At 54.6% G+C, this 17,221-nt stretch overlaps 1 protein-coding gene across 5 annotated transcripts in view; it reads left to right on the top strand.

Moving 5' to 3' along the window:
- Positions 1-17,221, top strand: part of ABCA3 (ATP binding cassette subfamily A member 3) — a 40,376-nt gene that overhangs the window by 5,563 nt on the left and 17,592 nt on the right. For 2 of the 5 annotated variants that reach the window (XM_070460859.1, XM_070460855.1), the window contains exons 2-13: positions 1,650-1,855; positions 1,980-2,193; positions 2,797-2,997; positions 4,097-4,167; positions 4,279-4,543; positions 5,506-5,633; positions 6,292-6,457; positions 9,534-9,793; positions 11,716-11,832; positions 12,078-12,198; positions 13,751-13,924; positions 15,977-16,158. In XM_070460859.1, coding sequence (XP_070316960.1) covers positions 4,114-4,167; positions 4,279-4,543; positions 5,506-5,633; positions 6,292-6,457; positions 9,534-9,793; positions 11,716-11,832; positions 12,078-12,198; positions 13,751-13,924; positions 15,977-16,158 — 1,467 coding nt within the window. In that variant the 5' untranslated portion in view covers positions 1,650-1,855; positions 1,980-2,193; positions 2,797-2,997; positions 4,097-4,113. Of the gene's footprint in view, positions 1-1,649; positions 1,856-1,979; positions 2,198-2,796; positions 2,998-4,096; positions 4,168-4,278; positions 4,544-5,505; positions 5,634-6,291; positions 6,458-9,533; positions 9,794-11,715; positions 11,833-12,077; positions 12,199-13,750; positions 13,925-15,976; positions 16,159-17,221 lie in introns of all 5 variants that reach the window. The other 3 variants (XM_070460858.1, XM_070460857.1, XM_070460856.1) reach the window with 3 other exon arrangements.

Genomic DNA, 17,221 nt, shown 5'->3' with positions numbered 1-17,221 from the left:
AGGAGAGGTGCCAAGCTTGGGACATATCAGAACATGTGATGGAACGCTGTGTGCCTGGCCCCAGGGGCCTGTCCACTTCTTGCTGGCCTTGAGGCCCGCTTGGCAGTGACCTTTTCCAGAAGTGTTTTGTTGTTGTTGTTTAGTGGCTAAGTTGTGTCCGACTCTTCATGACTCCATGGACTGTAGCCCACCAGGCTCCTCCATCCGTGGGATTTCCCAGGCAAGAATACCTCCCACCATTCTATTTTGTGTATGCAGAAATAAAAGCTTCTTTTGCTTGGATGCATAGAAACTGGAGGACATATTCAAGCCCATAGTGAAAAAGTCTATAAATCAGGAAGGGAGGTGTCAGGACTCAGCACGTGCTGGCGCACACCCGACACAGTGCTCCCAAACTGGGAGCATGATTTTTAGAGGGACCTGGTGCACCCTCAAGAGCATGCTCAGGAGTGAGCAGCCCATGGCTGCACTCACTCTGAACCAGCTCAATTGCTCACCTGAAAAGCAAACACTGAAATAGTCAATGATTTGTGTAATGTTTAATATTTTAACAGTAAGCAAACAAGCCTTTCCGCGGTAGAAAGAGCTTTCCCTTTCTTTGCTGGCTCCGTCCCGGGAGGTGTGAAGTGAGCCCAGTGAGAAGTCCTCAGATGCTCTTGAGGGGCTCTGCGAGCCGAGCCTGGAGTGGACCCACCTGGGCTGGTTCTGGATCCCAGCGCCGCCCCCGCCCCCGCCCCCCGCCACTTCTGGGAGACTCTGAGTGCCGGGGCCTCAAGTGTTTTGAGGAACTTGAACTTCCTTTCCTCGTGTACATTTGCTTTCATAACCAGAACGCTTCCCAGATTTTGTAATTCTGGGAATCTCCTCCTTTAAATCCCTTTTCCACTCAGACAGAGCAGACTGCTGGTCTGGCATTCAGGGAGACTTCAGACAGAGCCAGGCCAGCACAGAGCCCTGTGGGGGGACAGGAGTGCACACGATGGGACTCCCCTGGTGGTCCAGTGCTAGGACTCTGCGCTCCCAAGGCAAGGGGACCGGGTTCAGTACCTGGTCAGGGAGCTAGATCCCATGGCTGAAACTAAAAAAGATCCACATGCTACAACTAAGGCCCGGTACAGCCAAACATATTAATTAAAAATAAATATATATATGATGTCTGTTATGGTAGTGAGGCTCCAGGGATATGCTTTCTTTTTTATTTCTAGTATTAGGTTCTGGGAGAAATATGTACAGATTTTATAGTGGTGTTTGCTGCTTTTAGGGTACACGGGACTGTAGGGGTTCCGTGGTAAAAACAGACCAAGAGGGTGGGATCCTTGCTGTGTGATCCTGCGACAGTCGCTTCCTCCTCATCTGAGAAAGGAGGAGGGTACCAGAGCCAGGGCTGGGTTAGGAAGTTCTGAAATATGAAAGAATAGGAAAGGAAAGTCTCTCATGGTTTGTGGTACTAGGAGAAAGAACACAGCGCTTCTCCAGCATTCTCGGTTTCTGAGAACCATGTTTCTTTGATAGTATTTGGTTCTGCTGAAGTAAACCTGCTTAAGAGATCTCTTTTGCACTTTGATTTTCTAACTCAGTGAGAGGTGTTTTACGATTATTTTTTTAATTATGCCCTGGTGCGCCGCCCCCCTCCCTCCATTTGCCCAAAGGTGCCGGAGCGTCATGCCAGCGAGCCCCAGGCCCCTCCCGATGTCCCATGAGGCGTCCGTGCTCCCGAGCTCCAAGGTCAGCCCCCTGCACTCCAGAGGCCTGCCAGCCCCACCCCAGAGCCGTCCGTGTGGGGCCACCTCTTTCCAGCCAGACCTCCTGTAGCCCCAGAGGACGGCCTTGGCCAGGAGCCACTGCCGGGACTCAGGTCAGTTCCCCGGCATCGTTGTCCGGGGTTGTTCTCATGGGAAGCTGGCTGTCTCTCTGCCTTCCCAGCCCCCTGCGCCTGGAGAAGTGGGATTAAGCCTGGGGATGTGTCCTTTCTTGGCCAGACCTTTCCAGAAAAGGAAGTCATCAACTCCTCTGTCCAGAAGACGTCTTTGAACTGTGACCTTTTCACCCTCCCCTCTTGGTCAAGGAGCGATCGTCTTGGCCACACCAGGCGCCCGTCAGCCAGCCGTGCGGATGACCAGCCCCCGTGGAGGCACCCCTTCCCCATCTTAGCCTGAACCAGTTCTCGAAACTGTTCGCAGACCACAGGCCTTTGTGGGTAACACTACGCGACTACTCTTTTATCAATGGTCTATGACAGACAGGTTTTCCAGCTTATTAATTCTAAAAGAATTCGGATGACTTACTAAGTTGCTGCTTAATAGCTGTTCGTACTATTTTAGCTTTAATCGCTTCACATTTTAATTGTGCAGTTAATGAAAAGCCATATTTTAAGTTAATTTGTAAATAACTTCTCGCAGTTGTGTTTTCTTTTAATATTTATTGAATGCCCTTTAAAGCATACATTTTGAGGAACTACCGTTAGACAGATACGGACAGCCACATTTTTTTTAAAGCAAGAGTTTAAATTAAAAATGAGCTTTCCTGAAAATGATTTTCAACTAACTGGAGACGGAAGTAAAACTGGCTGTTTCAGAAAGCAAACGAGCTCTCGCTCCATGAGCAGTGGGTCTGGAGGTGGGTTCTCTGGGCTATAGTGTTGGAGCAGGTTAACTAGGAAAGGATTTTCCAGCCATTTGTCCGAGTCTCCCTCACGTTCTGACCTGCCTGATGGACGCTGTTGGGTCTGTGTGAGTGTGGGGCCGGCTGGTCACATGCAGGACTCTTCCTGTGAGTCACGGGCGCTTCTCCCCACAGGCAGGACCAGGAGCTGTGAAGGGCCCCTCTCTGCTCCAGCTGCGTCCTTGGCGTGGACAGTGACCAGGAGCTCGCGGGTCACCCTCCTCCGCTGCCCTCACCGTCCACCTTGGGTCCACCCTCGGCCTTCATGCCCGCGGCTTCTAGCCGCGGGCATCCTGGGGCCTTCCTGAGCTCCTCCGACCCCCTCCTTCTCTAGAGGTTAGTGTGGCTCCGTGTCTGTGCTTCTCACACTGCAGTCTCAGAAGGTGGATCTCCCTCAATCCAGGGAGAGCTTGATAAGCCTCTGCTCTTGTTTCCACTGTCACTGTGTTTGGTGATCCATCTCGCATCAGATTCTCCCAGCTCCGTGTGCTGGATTTAAATTAGAACATTTGGGGTGGGATGGGGTTTGGGGTGGGAGGAGGTTCGAGAGGGAGGGGACATAGGTATACTTACGGCCGATTGACGATTTTGTTCAGCAAGAAGCACCGTGACATTGTAAGGCAGTTATCCTCCAATTAAAAAAATATCAACTTTCACAAATGACCTAGAGTAGGTTCTCTCTAGAGGAAAATGATCGGTGTTGTCAGGTGGAGGCCCGCAGGCCACTGCTCACAGTTGAAGCAGGAAAAACTGGTCCTTAGGGCTCCAGGCGGGAGAGCACCTGTGTGTCCTGCAGTGCCTGCTCCCAGGTCAGGGCCCTCACTGCTCCCCCACAGCCCTCTCCAGCTCTCAGACATCAGCCCACAGCCAGGACTCTGAGCTGACTTTGCTTTTACTGTCCTAGGATGGTGGAGAGTAAAGTGTCAGGGCCGGGATTGCATCGGCCTGAGTTTCTGCCAAGAAACTGCATATTCAGGGACTTCCCTGGTGGTCCAGTGGCTCCGACTCAGCGTTCCCAATGTAGGGGGCCCAGGTTCAATCCCTGGTCAGGAAACTAGATCCTGTATGCCACAACTGAGATCCGGCAGATCCACATAAATTAAAAAAAAAAACAAAAAACAGCGCATTCACATGAACTGAAAAGAACATGTGAATAACGTTCATCATGATTGCCACTCTGGTGGTCACGGTGCATCTGGTTCCAGAAGAAACTAAGTCAGCTTCCTAACAGGGCGTGTGTTCCTGGAACCCACAGAATAGGACGGAACAGACCTGGCGCCTCCTCCCCCGGGAGCTGGTCTGAGTCAGGCTGGGACACAAGCAGGTGCTGAGGGCCTGTGTCTCAGGACTGGACTGTCCCCCCCCACCTCCTACCTTCCACCAACACCATTCTCGTCTCACATTCACCCTGACCCTGTCTTTGGTCCACAACTAGCAGCCCCTCCAGCGAGGATGGCAGTGCTCAGGCAGCTGGCGCTGCTGCTCTGGAAGAACTATACTCTACAGGTGGGTCCGGCTCTGTGGGTGCTGAGGGGTGGGGGGCAAGGGGCCTCATGGAGGGGCATTGGTGGGAGGGGCTTTGGTGCCCCCTTACCCCGAGGTCCCGTCTCTCCCCAGAAGCGGAAGGTGCTGGTGACCCTCTTGGAGCTCTTTCTGCCCCTGCTGTTCTCTGGGATCCTGATCTGGCTCCGCCTGAAGATCCAGTCAGAGAACGTGCCCAATGCCACCCTCTACCCCAGCCAGTCCATCCGAGAGCTGCCCCTCTTCTTCAGCTTCCCTCCCCCGGGGGCCACCTGGGAGCTGGCCTACATCCCATCCCAAAGTGAGGCCGTGCGCACAGTGGTGGAGAACGTGCAGAGGGCGCTGGTGATCAATCTGCGAGGTATGGTGTCTGGGGGCCGGGGGTGGGGGGGTGCTGTGGGGGTCCGTAGCGCTGCTAGGCTCAGGCCTCAGGGCAGGGCTGGTGGTGTGGGAGCCGGGCAGCAGCTGGGTGGATCCCGCCACCCCCATCATGGCCGCACTGCCTGAATCCCTTGGCCGTGTGGAGTCTCAGTGTAGCAGGAACCAGGGTCGTGAGGGTCACGCGAAGGAACGTGCATGACGGTTTGCAGCCCCCAGCTGTTCTAGTGGGGAAGGCATCCACATACCCCAGCGCAGTTCTTTATCACGAGGGCGAGGCGTGTTTCCAGAGCCCAGTGCCGGGAACCTCTCCTGGGATGTGGTTTTGCGAGGGCGGCTATGACAAAGGTCAGCAGGAAGCCCACTGAGGGACACCCCATGAAGTGTGCAGCTGCCCTGGCTGGGTCTGTGCTCTGGGAACAGAGTATCTCCCCTTTTCTCTTGCTCTTGGTTTGGACACCGCCCTCCCTTGATCTGTACGGTCCAGTGCAGCCAGGAAGGGTTCTGCTTCCTCCCTGGGGGATTAAGAGTCAAATCCTTCACGTGAAACGGGGTCTGGATGAGAGAGATCCCCGAACAGACTATGCGTTCACACCCCCTTGGGTTTTTAGAGCCCACTGTTAGGGTTCTGAGAGAGAGGCTGATGCAGGCTGCAGAATTCAGGGCAGGGTGGCCGCCCCCAGAGAGGGGCCGGTGACCACTCAGTAGTGCTGCCGGCCCAGCTCCGGTTCTCAGCTTCCAGAAGCCCAGGGTCCGCTTGGATCGCGAGATTCTGCCGGTCTTCACCGCAGCCTGTCTCTACCAGAAACAAAAGCCTCCTCGAGTCTTAGGAGAGGTTTACAAAGCGCTTGAAAAACTTGGGAGTTTTAGTCCTTGATCTGAAGATGCAGTTTTTTCAAGCAGAGCAGGCGATTGGGCAACTCCAGGCGCCCCTTCTCCCTACAGCTCATGGCTTCGCCTCTGAGAAGGACTTCGAGGACTACATCAGATACGACAACCGCTCTGCCAACGTGCTGGCCGCCCTGGTGTTCGAGCACACCTTCAACCACAGCCGGGACCCCCTGCCTCTGGCGGTGAGGACCCCAGCCCCAAGGAACCCAGCTGCTTCTCCAGGAGGCAGGCCGCTGGTAGCCACGGCCCCCTCCCCACCCGCATTCGCTCTGCCTGCCTGGGAACAAATGTGACTGTCCCCTGGATCCAGAAGTTTTAGAAGCCTCGCCTGCCTGAGGACAGTGGCTGTAGGCCTTCGCTGTGGCCCCTCTGTCCCATTACTCTGTAAAAGGCATTACTGATCTCCCGGGACAGAATCAAATAGGACAAGTAGGAAAGTCACAGATACTTGGAACTTGGTGTCCCGTGGCATTAGAACTTCAGTCACACATTTAAACAAACAAAAAGAAAGGTTTTCTGGTTCCCCTGCCGGCATTAAGGCTGGGAAGCCGTCGGGTCCCCAGCCTTACACCAGAGGCCTGCTGGTCAGCGGTGATGCGTCACAGGTGGAGTTCCCGTTGGTGACGCAGAGGAGGGTGGTGATGGGTGGTGCAGAGACGCCCCCGGGCTCCCTGTGCCCCAGCAGGACCACTCCCTTCCACCCCCTGAGACCCAGACCTTGGTGGGGGCAGTGCTGAGATCGCAGGAACGAGGGTCCCCCAGCACCCCCACACTGGACGCGGATGTTCGCTCCTCTGGCCAGACCGCTCACAGCACTTGGTTTCGTCTTTACTTCTGCAGGTGAGATACCACTTACGCTTCAGTTACACGCGAAGAAACTACATGTGGACTCAGACAGGCTCCTTTTTCCTGAAAGAGACAGAGGGATGGCACACCACTTCCCTTTTTCCACTCTTCCCAAACCCAGGACCCAGGGAGCCCACGTCCCCTGACGGCGGAGAACCTGGTGAGGAGCACTTTCAAGGGGCCGCCTCCCCTCCCTGGGTGCTGGCTGGCGACAGTCACGTGGGGGAACCCACTCTGCATTTCTTTGGAGGAAGGTTTTTTAATAATCTTACTTATTTGTTTGTTTATGGCTGTGCTGGGTCCTCATTGCTGTGTGGCCCTTCCTCTAGTTGCGGAGATCAGGGGCTGCCCTTCCTCGCGGTGCCCAGGCTTCTCGTGGCGGTGGCTTCTCTTGTTGTAGGGCACAGGCTCTAGGCTCCCAGGCTTCAGCAGTCGCTGCTTCTGGGCTCTAGAGCACAGGCTCAGGGGCTTGGTGCCCGGGCTTAGTAGCTCCGTAGCGTGTGGGAGCTTCCCAGATCAGGGATGGAACCTGTGTCTCCTGCATTGGCAGGTGGATTCTGTACCACTGAGCCACCAGGGAAGCCCTGGAAGAAGATGTTTTATGAATATTAGATCTTCTTTGCAGAAGAAGGGGAGCTTCCCAGGTGGCGCTAGTGGTAAAGAACCCGCCTGCCAATGCAGGTAACATAAGAGACAGGGGTTCCATCCTGGGTCAGGAGGATCCCCTGGAGGAGGGGTACAGCAAACCACTCCAGTATTCTTGCCTGGAGAATCCCATGGACAGAGCAGCCTGGCAGGCTACAGTCCATGGAGTCACAAAGAGTAGGACACAACTGAAGTGACTTAGCACGCACGCAGTAGAAGGAAGACATCCAGTAAGCCTGGATTCTGAGAGACCAAAATAATCTTTAAAAACACCTAAGGCATGGTCTCTTGAATAAAATTTTTCTGTTTCATTTTTAAGGAGCTTCAATTTGCACAGGGTCTTCAGGGCTTGGTTCCGCATTTCCCTTCTCTCCTGCCCTTCTCTGTGTACAGTTCCGTAGGCTTTGTAAGCTCTGTGCTCCTTGTGTAATTGTCCGTGATCTCATGGAGTCAGTGGAGTGTTTGCAGAACTCAGATCTTGGCTCTTTGTCCCATCAGGGTGTGTGTTGGTCTGTCCCGTGTAACTCCGGCATGTAGTTGGCTTGTTTGTCTCCTGTGACCATGGTCCCATCTTAAAACTGAGTTTCTGGGCTCCAGGACTACACTTTGCCCTCAGGCCAAGACCTCCAGGCAGCATCCTGGGTGTTTCAAAGAATGCAGAATTCCTAATTCCTAGGTCTACAAGAGGCAGAACTTGTTAGAGAGTCTGATGAAAAGACCCAGGAATGTCCCTAAACAGAGCCCAGGACTGCAGGAGGCAGCTAGCCTCTGGAGATGCATTTCAGAGGCCAGGGCCCTGTCATCAGGCTAAAGTTCCAGGGAGAAAGTTTAAATCTGAAAGTGGAGCTGGGACAAGCAAGGCAGGGTGAAGTGTGTAAGCCCCACAGTAGACCCCCAGGCAGGTCCCCGACTGGGAGGAGAAACCGTGTCCGCTGCCACGCCCACTGCCTATGGCCTGCGGCAGGAAACACTGGCTAGGGTGAGCCAGGGCAGGGCGTGGGGACCATTTCCTAAGCTTGGAAGCAATAGAGGAAACAGTTCCCCAAAGAAAAGCGTGACAGATTTCACTGTGTACAAACTTGAAATTTGCTTAAAAAAAAAGAAAAGATAGAACAGCGATTTTAAAACAAGAGATTGGGAAAACACTGCAGCAAATGATGAAGGGTGAGTGCTTCCTGTGTCATAAAGAACTCCTTAGTCCAAATCAGCTTAAAAAACCCTCGAAGACCCCGAGAGGCGTGGAAAGGACATGAACCTGGCACACAGCAGCTAACCCCTGCCATGAATTAGGCCAGAGTTGTCCCCAAGCCCACCCCCAAGTGTCCCTGCCTTAAGACCCCTGATCCCTGATAAAGACACAGCCCCTGGAATAGCCTGAAAGAAGGAGAAAATCCAGATACACAAAGATGTTTCCCACAGCATTATTTACGATCATTAAAATTTCAGCTGTGGGGCCGTGATTGATCACAGAGGGTAGCTGCTCGTCGGTGTTGAGCAACCACAGAGGTGGTGGTGGTGAAGACCCCGCGGCAGCATGCGTGGCCTCGTGGGGGAACCACATGTGAGCAGGAGCAGGCGGGGTGTTTCCTGGGGGAGGTGGCGTGCAGCCAGACAGACGCTGGCTCTCGGGCCAGGAGACCAGGGTCCCACTTGGCTACAGCCCTTCCTGCTAGGCGGGGGCTCCACACCTGGGCCTCGGTGGCCCTGTGTGTCCCACGAAGACAGTGTTGCCTATTCTGCAGGGTCTTCATGAAGACAAGAACTAAACTGCCACCCCACACAGCAAGGGGTACCGTTCACTGGGAGCCTGCTGTTATCACAGCCATGAAACCACTTTTAAGGGAGATGGCAGACTTGATGGCCTTGAGCTGGGGGTGGGCATAGAATTGCTTTTCTGTTTTCCAGAGGCAGCTGACAGTTCAGTGTCGGAGGACTTTAGGTGTTCTAAACATCACTCACTATTTTAAGGACAAGGATGCCCACGCCACCCAGGCCTGCACCCCGTGTCCCCCAGGGCTCGGGCCTCAGGGACCCAGGCCTTCCTTCTGAGGCTGTGCCCACACTTCCGTAGGCTCAGCCCCTAGCAGGCTTTGCTCTGGACTGGAATATGTATCCTCCCTCTCTTTTTCACTGTAAAAGTTTTATCACGGACGCCTGTGAGGAGTCACACGGGGCTGGCAGAGAGGGATCACAGAGCACACAGAGATGTGTAGTGCTGGCCTCTGGTCTGTGGATCCCGCCTCCCTGTGAGATGGGAATGAACGCTGCTGATCAGCTGGTCTCAAGGGAGCGAGACTGTTGTCGATTATCTCAATAGGTCCTTAAAAGCGGGCAAGGGAGGCAGAAGAGAGACAGAGAAAGATGTGACGATGCGGAGGCCAGTCAGAGATGCTGCCTGGCCGGCTGGGAAGGTCGAGGGCTGGCTCAGGAGCCAGAGAGGGGTGAGCAGCCCCTGCGCACGGCAGGCCTGCAGGAGACCTCATCCCGTCACCAGCTCAGTGCCCGTGGCGCTCCGAGCGCCCACACCGGGAGTGACATCCCCCACGCGTGTCAGCCCCACGAGCCAGAATGCCCTCTGCCCCCGCACGCAGGTTACATCCGCGAGGGCTTCCTGGCCGTGCAGCATGCAGTGGACAGGGCCATCATGCACTACCATGCCAATGCCTCCACACACCAGCTGTTCGAGAAGCTCACTGTGATCGCCAAGCGGTTCCCTTACCCGCCTTTCATCTCCGACCCCTTCCTGGTCGCCATCCAGTACCAGCTTCCACTGCTGCTCATGCTGAGCTTCACCTACACCTCCCTCAGCATCATCCGGGCCATCGTGCAGGAGAAGGAGAAGAAGCTGAAGGTAACCCTTCTGTTTCTGCTTGGAGGGACCCTGGGTTTAGGCTCTGTGCGGCCGCAGGTCGTCCTGTCCTGAGTCCTGCTGTCCAGCCTGGGCAGCTGCTGGGCACTGAGGTCACCGGAGCAGCTGGGCATGAGGCTGATGCCCACAAGGTTCAGCCCATCTTGGGCTTCTCTGAAATCAAGCCTGGTCCGTCCAGATTTTTACCACCCTGATAAAGCACCATAGTTCATATGCTGTACACTGAAGACAACCTGATGGCTCAGACAAGAAAGAATCTACCTGCAATGCAGGAGATCCGGGTTCGATCCCTGGGTCGGGAAGATCCCCTGGAGAAGGGCATGGCTACCCACTCCAGTATTCTTGCCTGGAGAATTCCATCGACAGAGGAGTCTGGCGGGCTGTCATCTATGGGGTTGCAAAGAGTTGGACCTGACTGAACGATTACTTTTTTACTTTTCATGCTAAAGACTGAATATTGAAAAGACAGTGTTCTGAATACATCAGGTTAAGTAAAACACATCATTGAAACTAATCTTGGTTAAGTAAAACGCATCATTGAAACTAATCTTACTTGTTGCTTTAAACTTTTTTTTGGGGGGGGGCCTTGCCATGAGGCTTGCAGGATCTTAGTTTCCCAACCAGGGATTGAACTCAGTCCCTCAGCAGTGAGAGCACAGAGTCCGAGCCACTGGACTGCCAGGAAATCCTCCCTTTAAACTTTTTTGATGCAGCTGCTGAAATTCCGAATTATGTGTGTAGCTTGCATCCTGTTTCTGTTGAGACAGTATCTCGACGGGAGACAAACGTTCCCCTACATGGTGAGCAGGAAGCTAACTATGGGTGTAATCAAGGGAGGCCAGAGTGTCCGGCTGCTAGGCAGACTCTGGGGGCCAGGGAGGTGTGTGAGGTGCATCTCACTGATGTGACGTAGCTGCAGACAAACTGGACCAATAGCATCCCCTGCAAGCTCCCAGCGCTGACTCTGCCAATCATCAGAATTTACATGAGGTTCTCCCTCTAGCTCAGCTGGTTCTTCCCTGTTAGCTCAGCTGGTAAAGAACCTGCCTGCAATGCAGGAGATCCTGGTTCGATTCCTGGGTCAGGAAGGTCCCCTGGAGAAGGATAGGCTACCCACTCCAGTATACTGGCCTGGAGAATCCCCATGGACAGAGAAGCCTCGTGGGCTACAGTCCATGGGGTTGCAGAGTCAGACACGACTGAGTGACTAAGCACAGCATAGCACTCCCTTTATTTAGCAATGTCTGCAGTGCCAGTGGAAGGGCATTTAGAGTGTTCTTAGCAGTGCCAAATCTGTGATTATTGGAGCTTTTAAACTGCTGCAAACAAGGGGCTCGGGGAACTCATGAGGTGGGTCCTGTTCGCTTGGCGCCTAAATAACTTTAAGAAAACAGTGCAGTGTTGAAGCAGTCAGCTGTGGGCAAGGACACAGTTCAGGAGAAAGTGTTGGTGTGTGTACACGCCCCCAGATACATAGATGGACCCAGCATGACCAGATGCTGAATGATCACTGAACCCAAGGGGTGGGGGTGTGGGTGGCCACCACTCCAATCGTCCCATTTCTCAGGCCATTTGAAATTGTGAGTAGGAAGCTGGGAAATCAGCCTTGCTTGGTTGCTGGCCCAGGAGAGATGCTTCATCGGCCCTGGTCCCCCCTTCCCCCAGAGCAGCATGGTCCGTGCAGATAGATGGGCCTGGGTCCACCCACTCTGCAGGCCCACTGGGCACCTGCGGCAGGCAGGGCTGAGGAGCAGGATTTTTAATCTTAGTTAGTTTCAGCCACATGAGCCCTGTGTGGCTGCGGGCACGGCTGTATGGGCCAGGGCAGGCGCGGCGTGGCAGAAGTGCTCTGGGGCCCGGGGAGGCGGCGTGGACCAAGTGCAGCAGTGCCCCTGTGCCCCCAGGAGTACATGCGTATGATGGGGCTCAGCGGCTGGCTGCTCTGGACCGCGTGGTTCCTCCTTTTCTTCTTCCTCCTCCTCGTCGCCGTCTCCTTCATGACTCTGCTCTTCTGCGTCAAGGTGAGCGCAGCCCCGGAAGGGAGTCTGACATGAAAAGCAAGGCATCCGGGGTTGGGGGGTGGGGGTGGGCAGAGACAGCCGTGGCACCCCCAGGGAGACCCCCGAGACTCCGCCCTGGCGGGAGGGAGAGCCGTGTGGCGCCTCCTCCTGCCCGTCCCAGCTTCGATGTTGGAGACTCCCCCCCGGAGGGCACGGAGGTGGCCCTGTGTCCCTGTCCCCCGCCACCACCTGGCCCTGCCGCGCAGGTGAAGAAGGACGTGGCGGTGCTCGCGCACAGCGACCCCACACTGGTGCTGGTCTTCCTGGCCTGCTTTGCCGTCTCCTCCATCTCCTTCAGCTTCATGGTCAGCACTTTCTTCAGCAAAGGTGAGTTGTCCTGCCCCTGGGAGCCGAAGTCTCAGGGGACCCCCAGCTCAGAAGATGGCGGTGTTTCTCTTAGGATGAGTGAGGCTCCAGGGTCCGAGGGCATCTGAGCCAAAACGACCCAGGGGCTGAGGTGTTCTTTACTCCGTGCATCCTCCGCCTTCAGCTTTCTAGGTGTTGGCGTACATCCTTGAACAGTTCTCTCAGTGAAGCTTGGCAAGGGGTTAATACTCCTTGACTTTCTGTGTCCCAAGAGGGCTCTGTTTTGCCCTCACTTCCGAAGGTTGCTTTAGCTGAGTGTAAGCGTCTTGGCACTCTGATAACATTAGCTTGTGGCCACAGGGCTTCCCTTATTGCTGGGGAGAAGCCTGCTGACAGTCTAGGTCTGGTTTTTCTGTGTGGATGTTTGGATCTGAGGAGATCAGACCTTCATTTCAGCTCATCATCTGTCAGACATTATTCCCCCATCTCTCCTATTAAACCTGACTCAGAGCCTCTCAGTCTGCCCTTCATGTCTCGTAACTTCTTTTTTTTATTATTGTGGTAAAATACATAGAAATTTACCACTTAACCAATTCTGTTTGTTTGTTTCTGGTTGCACTGGGTTTTTCACTGCTCCACGAGGCCTTTCTCTAGTTGTGAGCAGGCTTCTCCTTGTGGCAGCCCCAGAGCTCAGGCTCAGCCGCTGTGGTGGGCAGGGTTAGTTACCCCGAGGCATGTGGGATCTTCTTGGGCCAGGGATCGAACCCACGTCCCCTGCAGGCAGATTCCTAACCACTGGACCACCAGGGAAGCCCCTGATGTCCTCAACAGATCTTTAGGGCATAAAGAAGTCTTCAGGCTGGAGCCTGTGGGGGTCACTGCATGGACTAAAGCCCCCTGTCTCCCACACCTCCAGCACCCGTGGACACTCGCCTCTTTCAGGTCTTTCCCACGTGTCACCTTCCCATCCAAGCCTCCCTTGGTCCCCTGGTTACAGTCACAGCCCGCAGCCCAGGGTGCCTCTCGTCCCGGGTCAGCGGTTTGCTGCCCCTCGCAGGCTGTGCTCACCCGGCATCCCTGCCTTGCTGGCTTTCTTGTCTGCCAGCTGTGTGCATGCTGGTCCTAGGCTCCCCCAGTTCCACCAGCTGTGTCCATGCTGGTCCTAGGCTCCCCAAGTTGAGGGCCTTGCCTCCCTGGTGCCTGGACCAGGGCCTGGCACAGAGCGGGTCCAACAAGAGTGAACGAGTGAAGGAGACGGGGCAGGGCTGGGAGTGCTCAGTGGGCGGTCAGGGCTCAGTGCTGGTGACGTCAGGAGAACGCAGCTGGAGGCGGGTCTGTCGGAGAGGGTGGAGCAGTCACGGTGGGGTCCCTGGGATGGGGCAGGTATGTGCCACCCCAGGTGGGGTGGTGTCCCCTGCGGCATCGGCAGCCCGGCCCGGGAAGAGGCTGTGGACTGAGTGGGGGCCCCCTAACCAATGTCAGGTCGGGGTCAGGCAGTCGCCCGAGGGCCGGGCCCTTGGTGCCCGGGGGCCCGGGGGTGCGCACGCCCGCCTTGCCCTCTCTCCGTCCACAGCCAACATGGCAGCAGCCATCGGCGGTTTCCTCTACTTCTTCTCCTACATCCCCTACTTCTTCGTTGCTCCTCACTACAACTGGATGACGCTGAGCCAGAAGCTCTTCTCCTGCCTCCTGTCCAACGTCGCCATGGCGATGGGAGCCCAGCTCATAGGGAAATTTGAAGCCAAAGGTGAGTCATTTCCCTTTTTACAGCTGCCCTTGCTGGTGTAGTTGCCCTGAGAGGGTCTGAGCAGAGGGCCCTCCAGCCCCTAGACACTCGCTCCAGCCACGTCAGTGCAGCTTCACGAGCCAAGCACCCGGAGGCAAGTCCTCATGATGGGGAGCAGGGGCCGGAGCCACAGGGGAGGCAGGTCAGACACACGTGGCGGACTGGACAGAGAGTCAGGGTGTCCACCGCGACATCGGCCACCCCCCGTCCCTGCTCTGAGCTCCCCATGAAGCCCTGCCTGGGGCCAGCTGTCACTGCTGGAAGACACTGAGACGTGAGAGTCTGCATCTGCCAGTGGTGGGGCTCAAGCTGGTCACCTCTGAGTCTCCGCCTGCCTCGGGACTTTAGGGTTCCTAGGCCTGGGGTCTCAGTCTGTGGGCTCGATAGCTCCCAGTTCTCGGTAGAGCGGTGGAATTAGCATCTCCCCTCCCCCTGTTTCCCTGATACTTCCTGCAGGGATTGGCAGTGAAGACAGGGAACCTGAGAGAGGAACAAGGGATGCAGCAGGACATGGCTTTCTTGGGTTTTGTGACATTTCCTAACTTGTAAAATGTCATGTGTAAGTTGCTCAGTTGTGTCTGACTCTGCCACCCCATGGACTGTAGCCCTCGAGGCTCCTCTGTCCATGGAATTCTCTAGGCAAGACTCCTGGAGCGGGTTGCCATTTTCCTTCTCCAGGTTCCTTTCGAACCCTGGCCTCCTGCATTGCAAGCAGATTCTTTGCACTCTGTGCCACTAGGCTTAGATGTAAAATGTCTTGGGGGTCATAACACTGCTGGGCTGATGCTGGCCTGGGGGCTCCGGTTTTTGCTCAGATTTCACTTGACAATGGAATCAAGGCTCCTCTGAAGGGTTGAAAGTGCACCTGGTTTAACCCTTCGCCCCACACCTGCTAGATCTCCAGTGGCAGAGCACTCACCTCTCAGGAGACAGCCCTGATCATTCCGATCACTCAGACCCTCTCACGGAAGGGCTTGAAGAGGTGCGTGGACCCAGACGTGGCCTGCCTTCTTGCTTCCTCGGCTCTAAGCAGAGGCAGGAGGGACAGGATGGACTTCCGCATGGCCGGTGTTGTGCTGGCGTCCGTCCTGGGAAACCTGGCGCTGCTCTGCTCGCAGGAGGGGAAATGCAGCCCTGCTTCTCAGCCCTGCCCCACGCGGATGTTCTCTTTCAGGCACAAAGCCTGCGTTTCTTCAGGCCTCAACCCCTACTTCTCATGGCTTCCTGGCTGTGGTCTAAGGAGGGAGGGCATAGGTGTCCACGAGAACCTTCAGTGTGGCTTTATCCTCCAGTAGAATTTTTTTCTTCAGCTGACACTAGGACTTTTAAATATATGTGTCTCTCTGTGTTCAGCAGTGTGTGATAAACTATAGTTTTTTTTTTTCTTAATGCACAGTACCTTCCAGGATTCAGATGCTCTTTAAAGTAGCCATTTACAAAGAGAAGTCAAACTAGATGGCACCTCCCAGTTTTCAAAATTCTATACTGAATTTTCCTAAAATAGACAAATTTGTAGTTGTTTGGAAGTGAACAGAGACCAAGGCTGGAGACCAGCCATTTCTACCAGGGGCCCTGGAGTCAGCCACATGGAAACCCCCAGGCATCCTTTGGACGATGATGCTACAAACCCGTGAGAAGAGAGAGCACCACGAGCACCGCTGAACAGAACTCTATGTGCACTGACATGTTTCCCTTCTCTGAAAAGACCTGTATTAGATGCAGCCTGTTCCAGTGCTGGCCTTACCCAGACCTCATTCGTGTGTGTGTACATGTGTCTGTGTGTCTGTGTACAGATGTGTTGTGTAGATGGACTCATGTTTGCACACGTGTATGTCACAAATTAAATGAGAGCCCCTCTCGTCAGTTCATGAGCTTTGCTGGTTCTGTGACACCGATCTGGTGACCTGCTCTGAAAGGCCTGGGGAGAGCTGTCAGGTTTGCTGGGAGCGGGGAGCTGTCACACTGACTGCCCTGCGGGTCCGCGTCAGACCCATCTCCTGGCATGTCTTCCAGGCACAGGCATCCAGTGGCGAGACCTCCTGAGTCCCGTCAACGTGGATGACGACTTCACCTTCGGGCAGGTGCTGGGCATGCTGCTGCTGGACTCCGTCCTCTACGGGCTGGTCGCCTGGTACGTGGAGGCTGTGCTCCCGGGCCAGTTTGGCGTGCCCCAGCCCTGGTACTTCTTCATCCTGGTGAGTTCTGATGGCCACCTGCGTGCCCCGAGCCCTTCCGTCCCCTGACCTACATTGCCCAGGTCCGAGAGGAGGAGCTGGCACCGGCCGGCTGGCTACAGGGCCTGCACACAGCCCCACCCAACCCTCCTTCCTCAAAAAATGTCTGGTTGGGCTTTCTGCTCACAAAGTAACAGAGCTTCTTGCAAAACTGATCACATTTCTAGAGTGAACAGCACAGTCCCACCACCCAGGGAGGAACACTGCTGACACCCTGGGTGACGTTCTTCAGATGGTTTCCTCTGCGTGTGCAGCACACGTGTATGTTATCTGACATGTATACGTTTGTTCTTAGAAAAGGAGATCATGTAAAAATGCTTGAGACTTGCTCTTTTTTTTTCTAGGTACATTTTATAAAGTCTTAGTCGCTCAGTCATGTCCGACTCTTTGCGACCCCATGGAGTTTAGCCCCCGAGGCTCCTCTGTCTATGGAATTCTCCAGGCCAGAATACTGGAGTGGACCATTCCACTCCATGGAAGGGAAGCCATTCCCTTCTCCAGGGGATCTTCCCCACCCAGGGATCAAACCCCGGTCTCCTGCATTACAGGCGGATTCTATACCATCTGAGCCACCAGGGAAGCCCAGTGTACATCTTAGGTATTTTAAGTACATGTACATATGGGTCTATTTACAAATTTACTTTTAGATTTTATCTGTGCATATTTATAAATTTTAAAAATGTATTTGTAAATATATTTCTATTTAAACATGTGTTTTTCTCAACCAGCTTCACTTTTTAACGATTACACAGTATTGATGCGTGTACCACTGAATTGTTAACGAATTCCATGTTGATTAGCTAGGTTAGCCAGGAGCCACTTCATTGTTTATCTTTGGTTCAACTAATATTTATCAAGTGTCCATTCACTTTGTCGTTGCTGTTCAGTCGCTAAGTCGTGTCCGGCTCTTTGCAACCCCATGGACTGCAGCACGCCAGACCTCCTTGTCCTTCACTATCTCCTAGAGTTTGCCCAAGTTCATGTCCATTGAATCAGTGATGCTATCCAACCATCTATCCTCTGC

The sequence above is a fragment of the Odocoileus virginianus genome, chromosome 33, assembly GCF_023699985.2.
Source record: "Odocoileus virginianus isolate 20LAN1187 ecotype Illinois chromosome 33, Ovbor_1.2, whole genome shotgun sequence".
Taxonomy (NCBI): domain Eukaryota; kingdom Metazoa; phylum Chordata; class Mammalia; order Artiodactyla; family Cervidae; genus Odocoileus; species Odocoileus virginianus.
The sequence above is the reverse complement of the archived record's forward strand: the minus strand, read 5'-3'. Positions and strand labels throughout refer to the sequence as shown.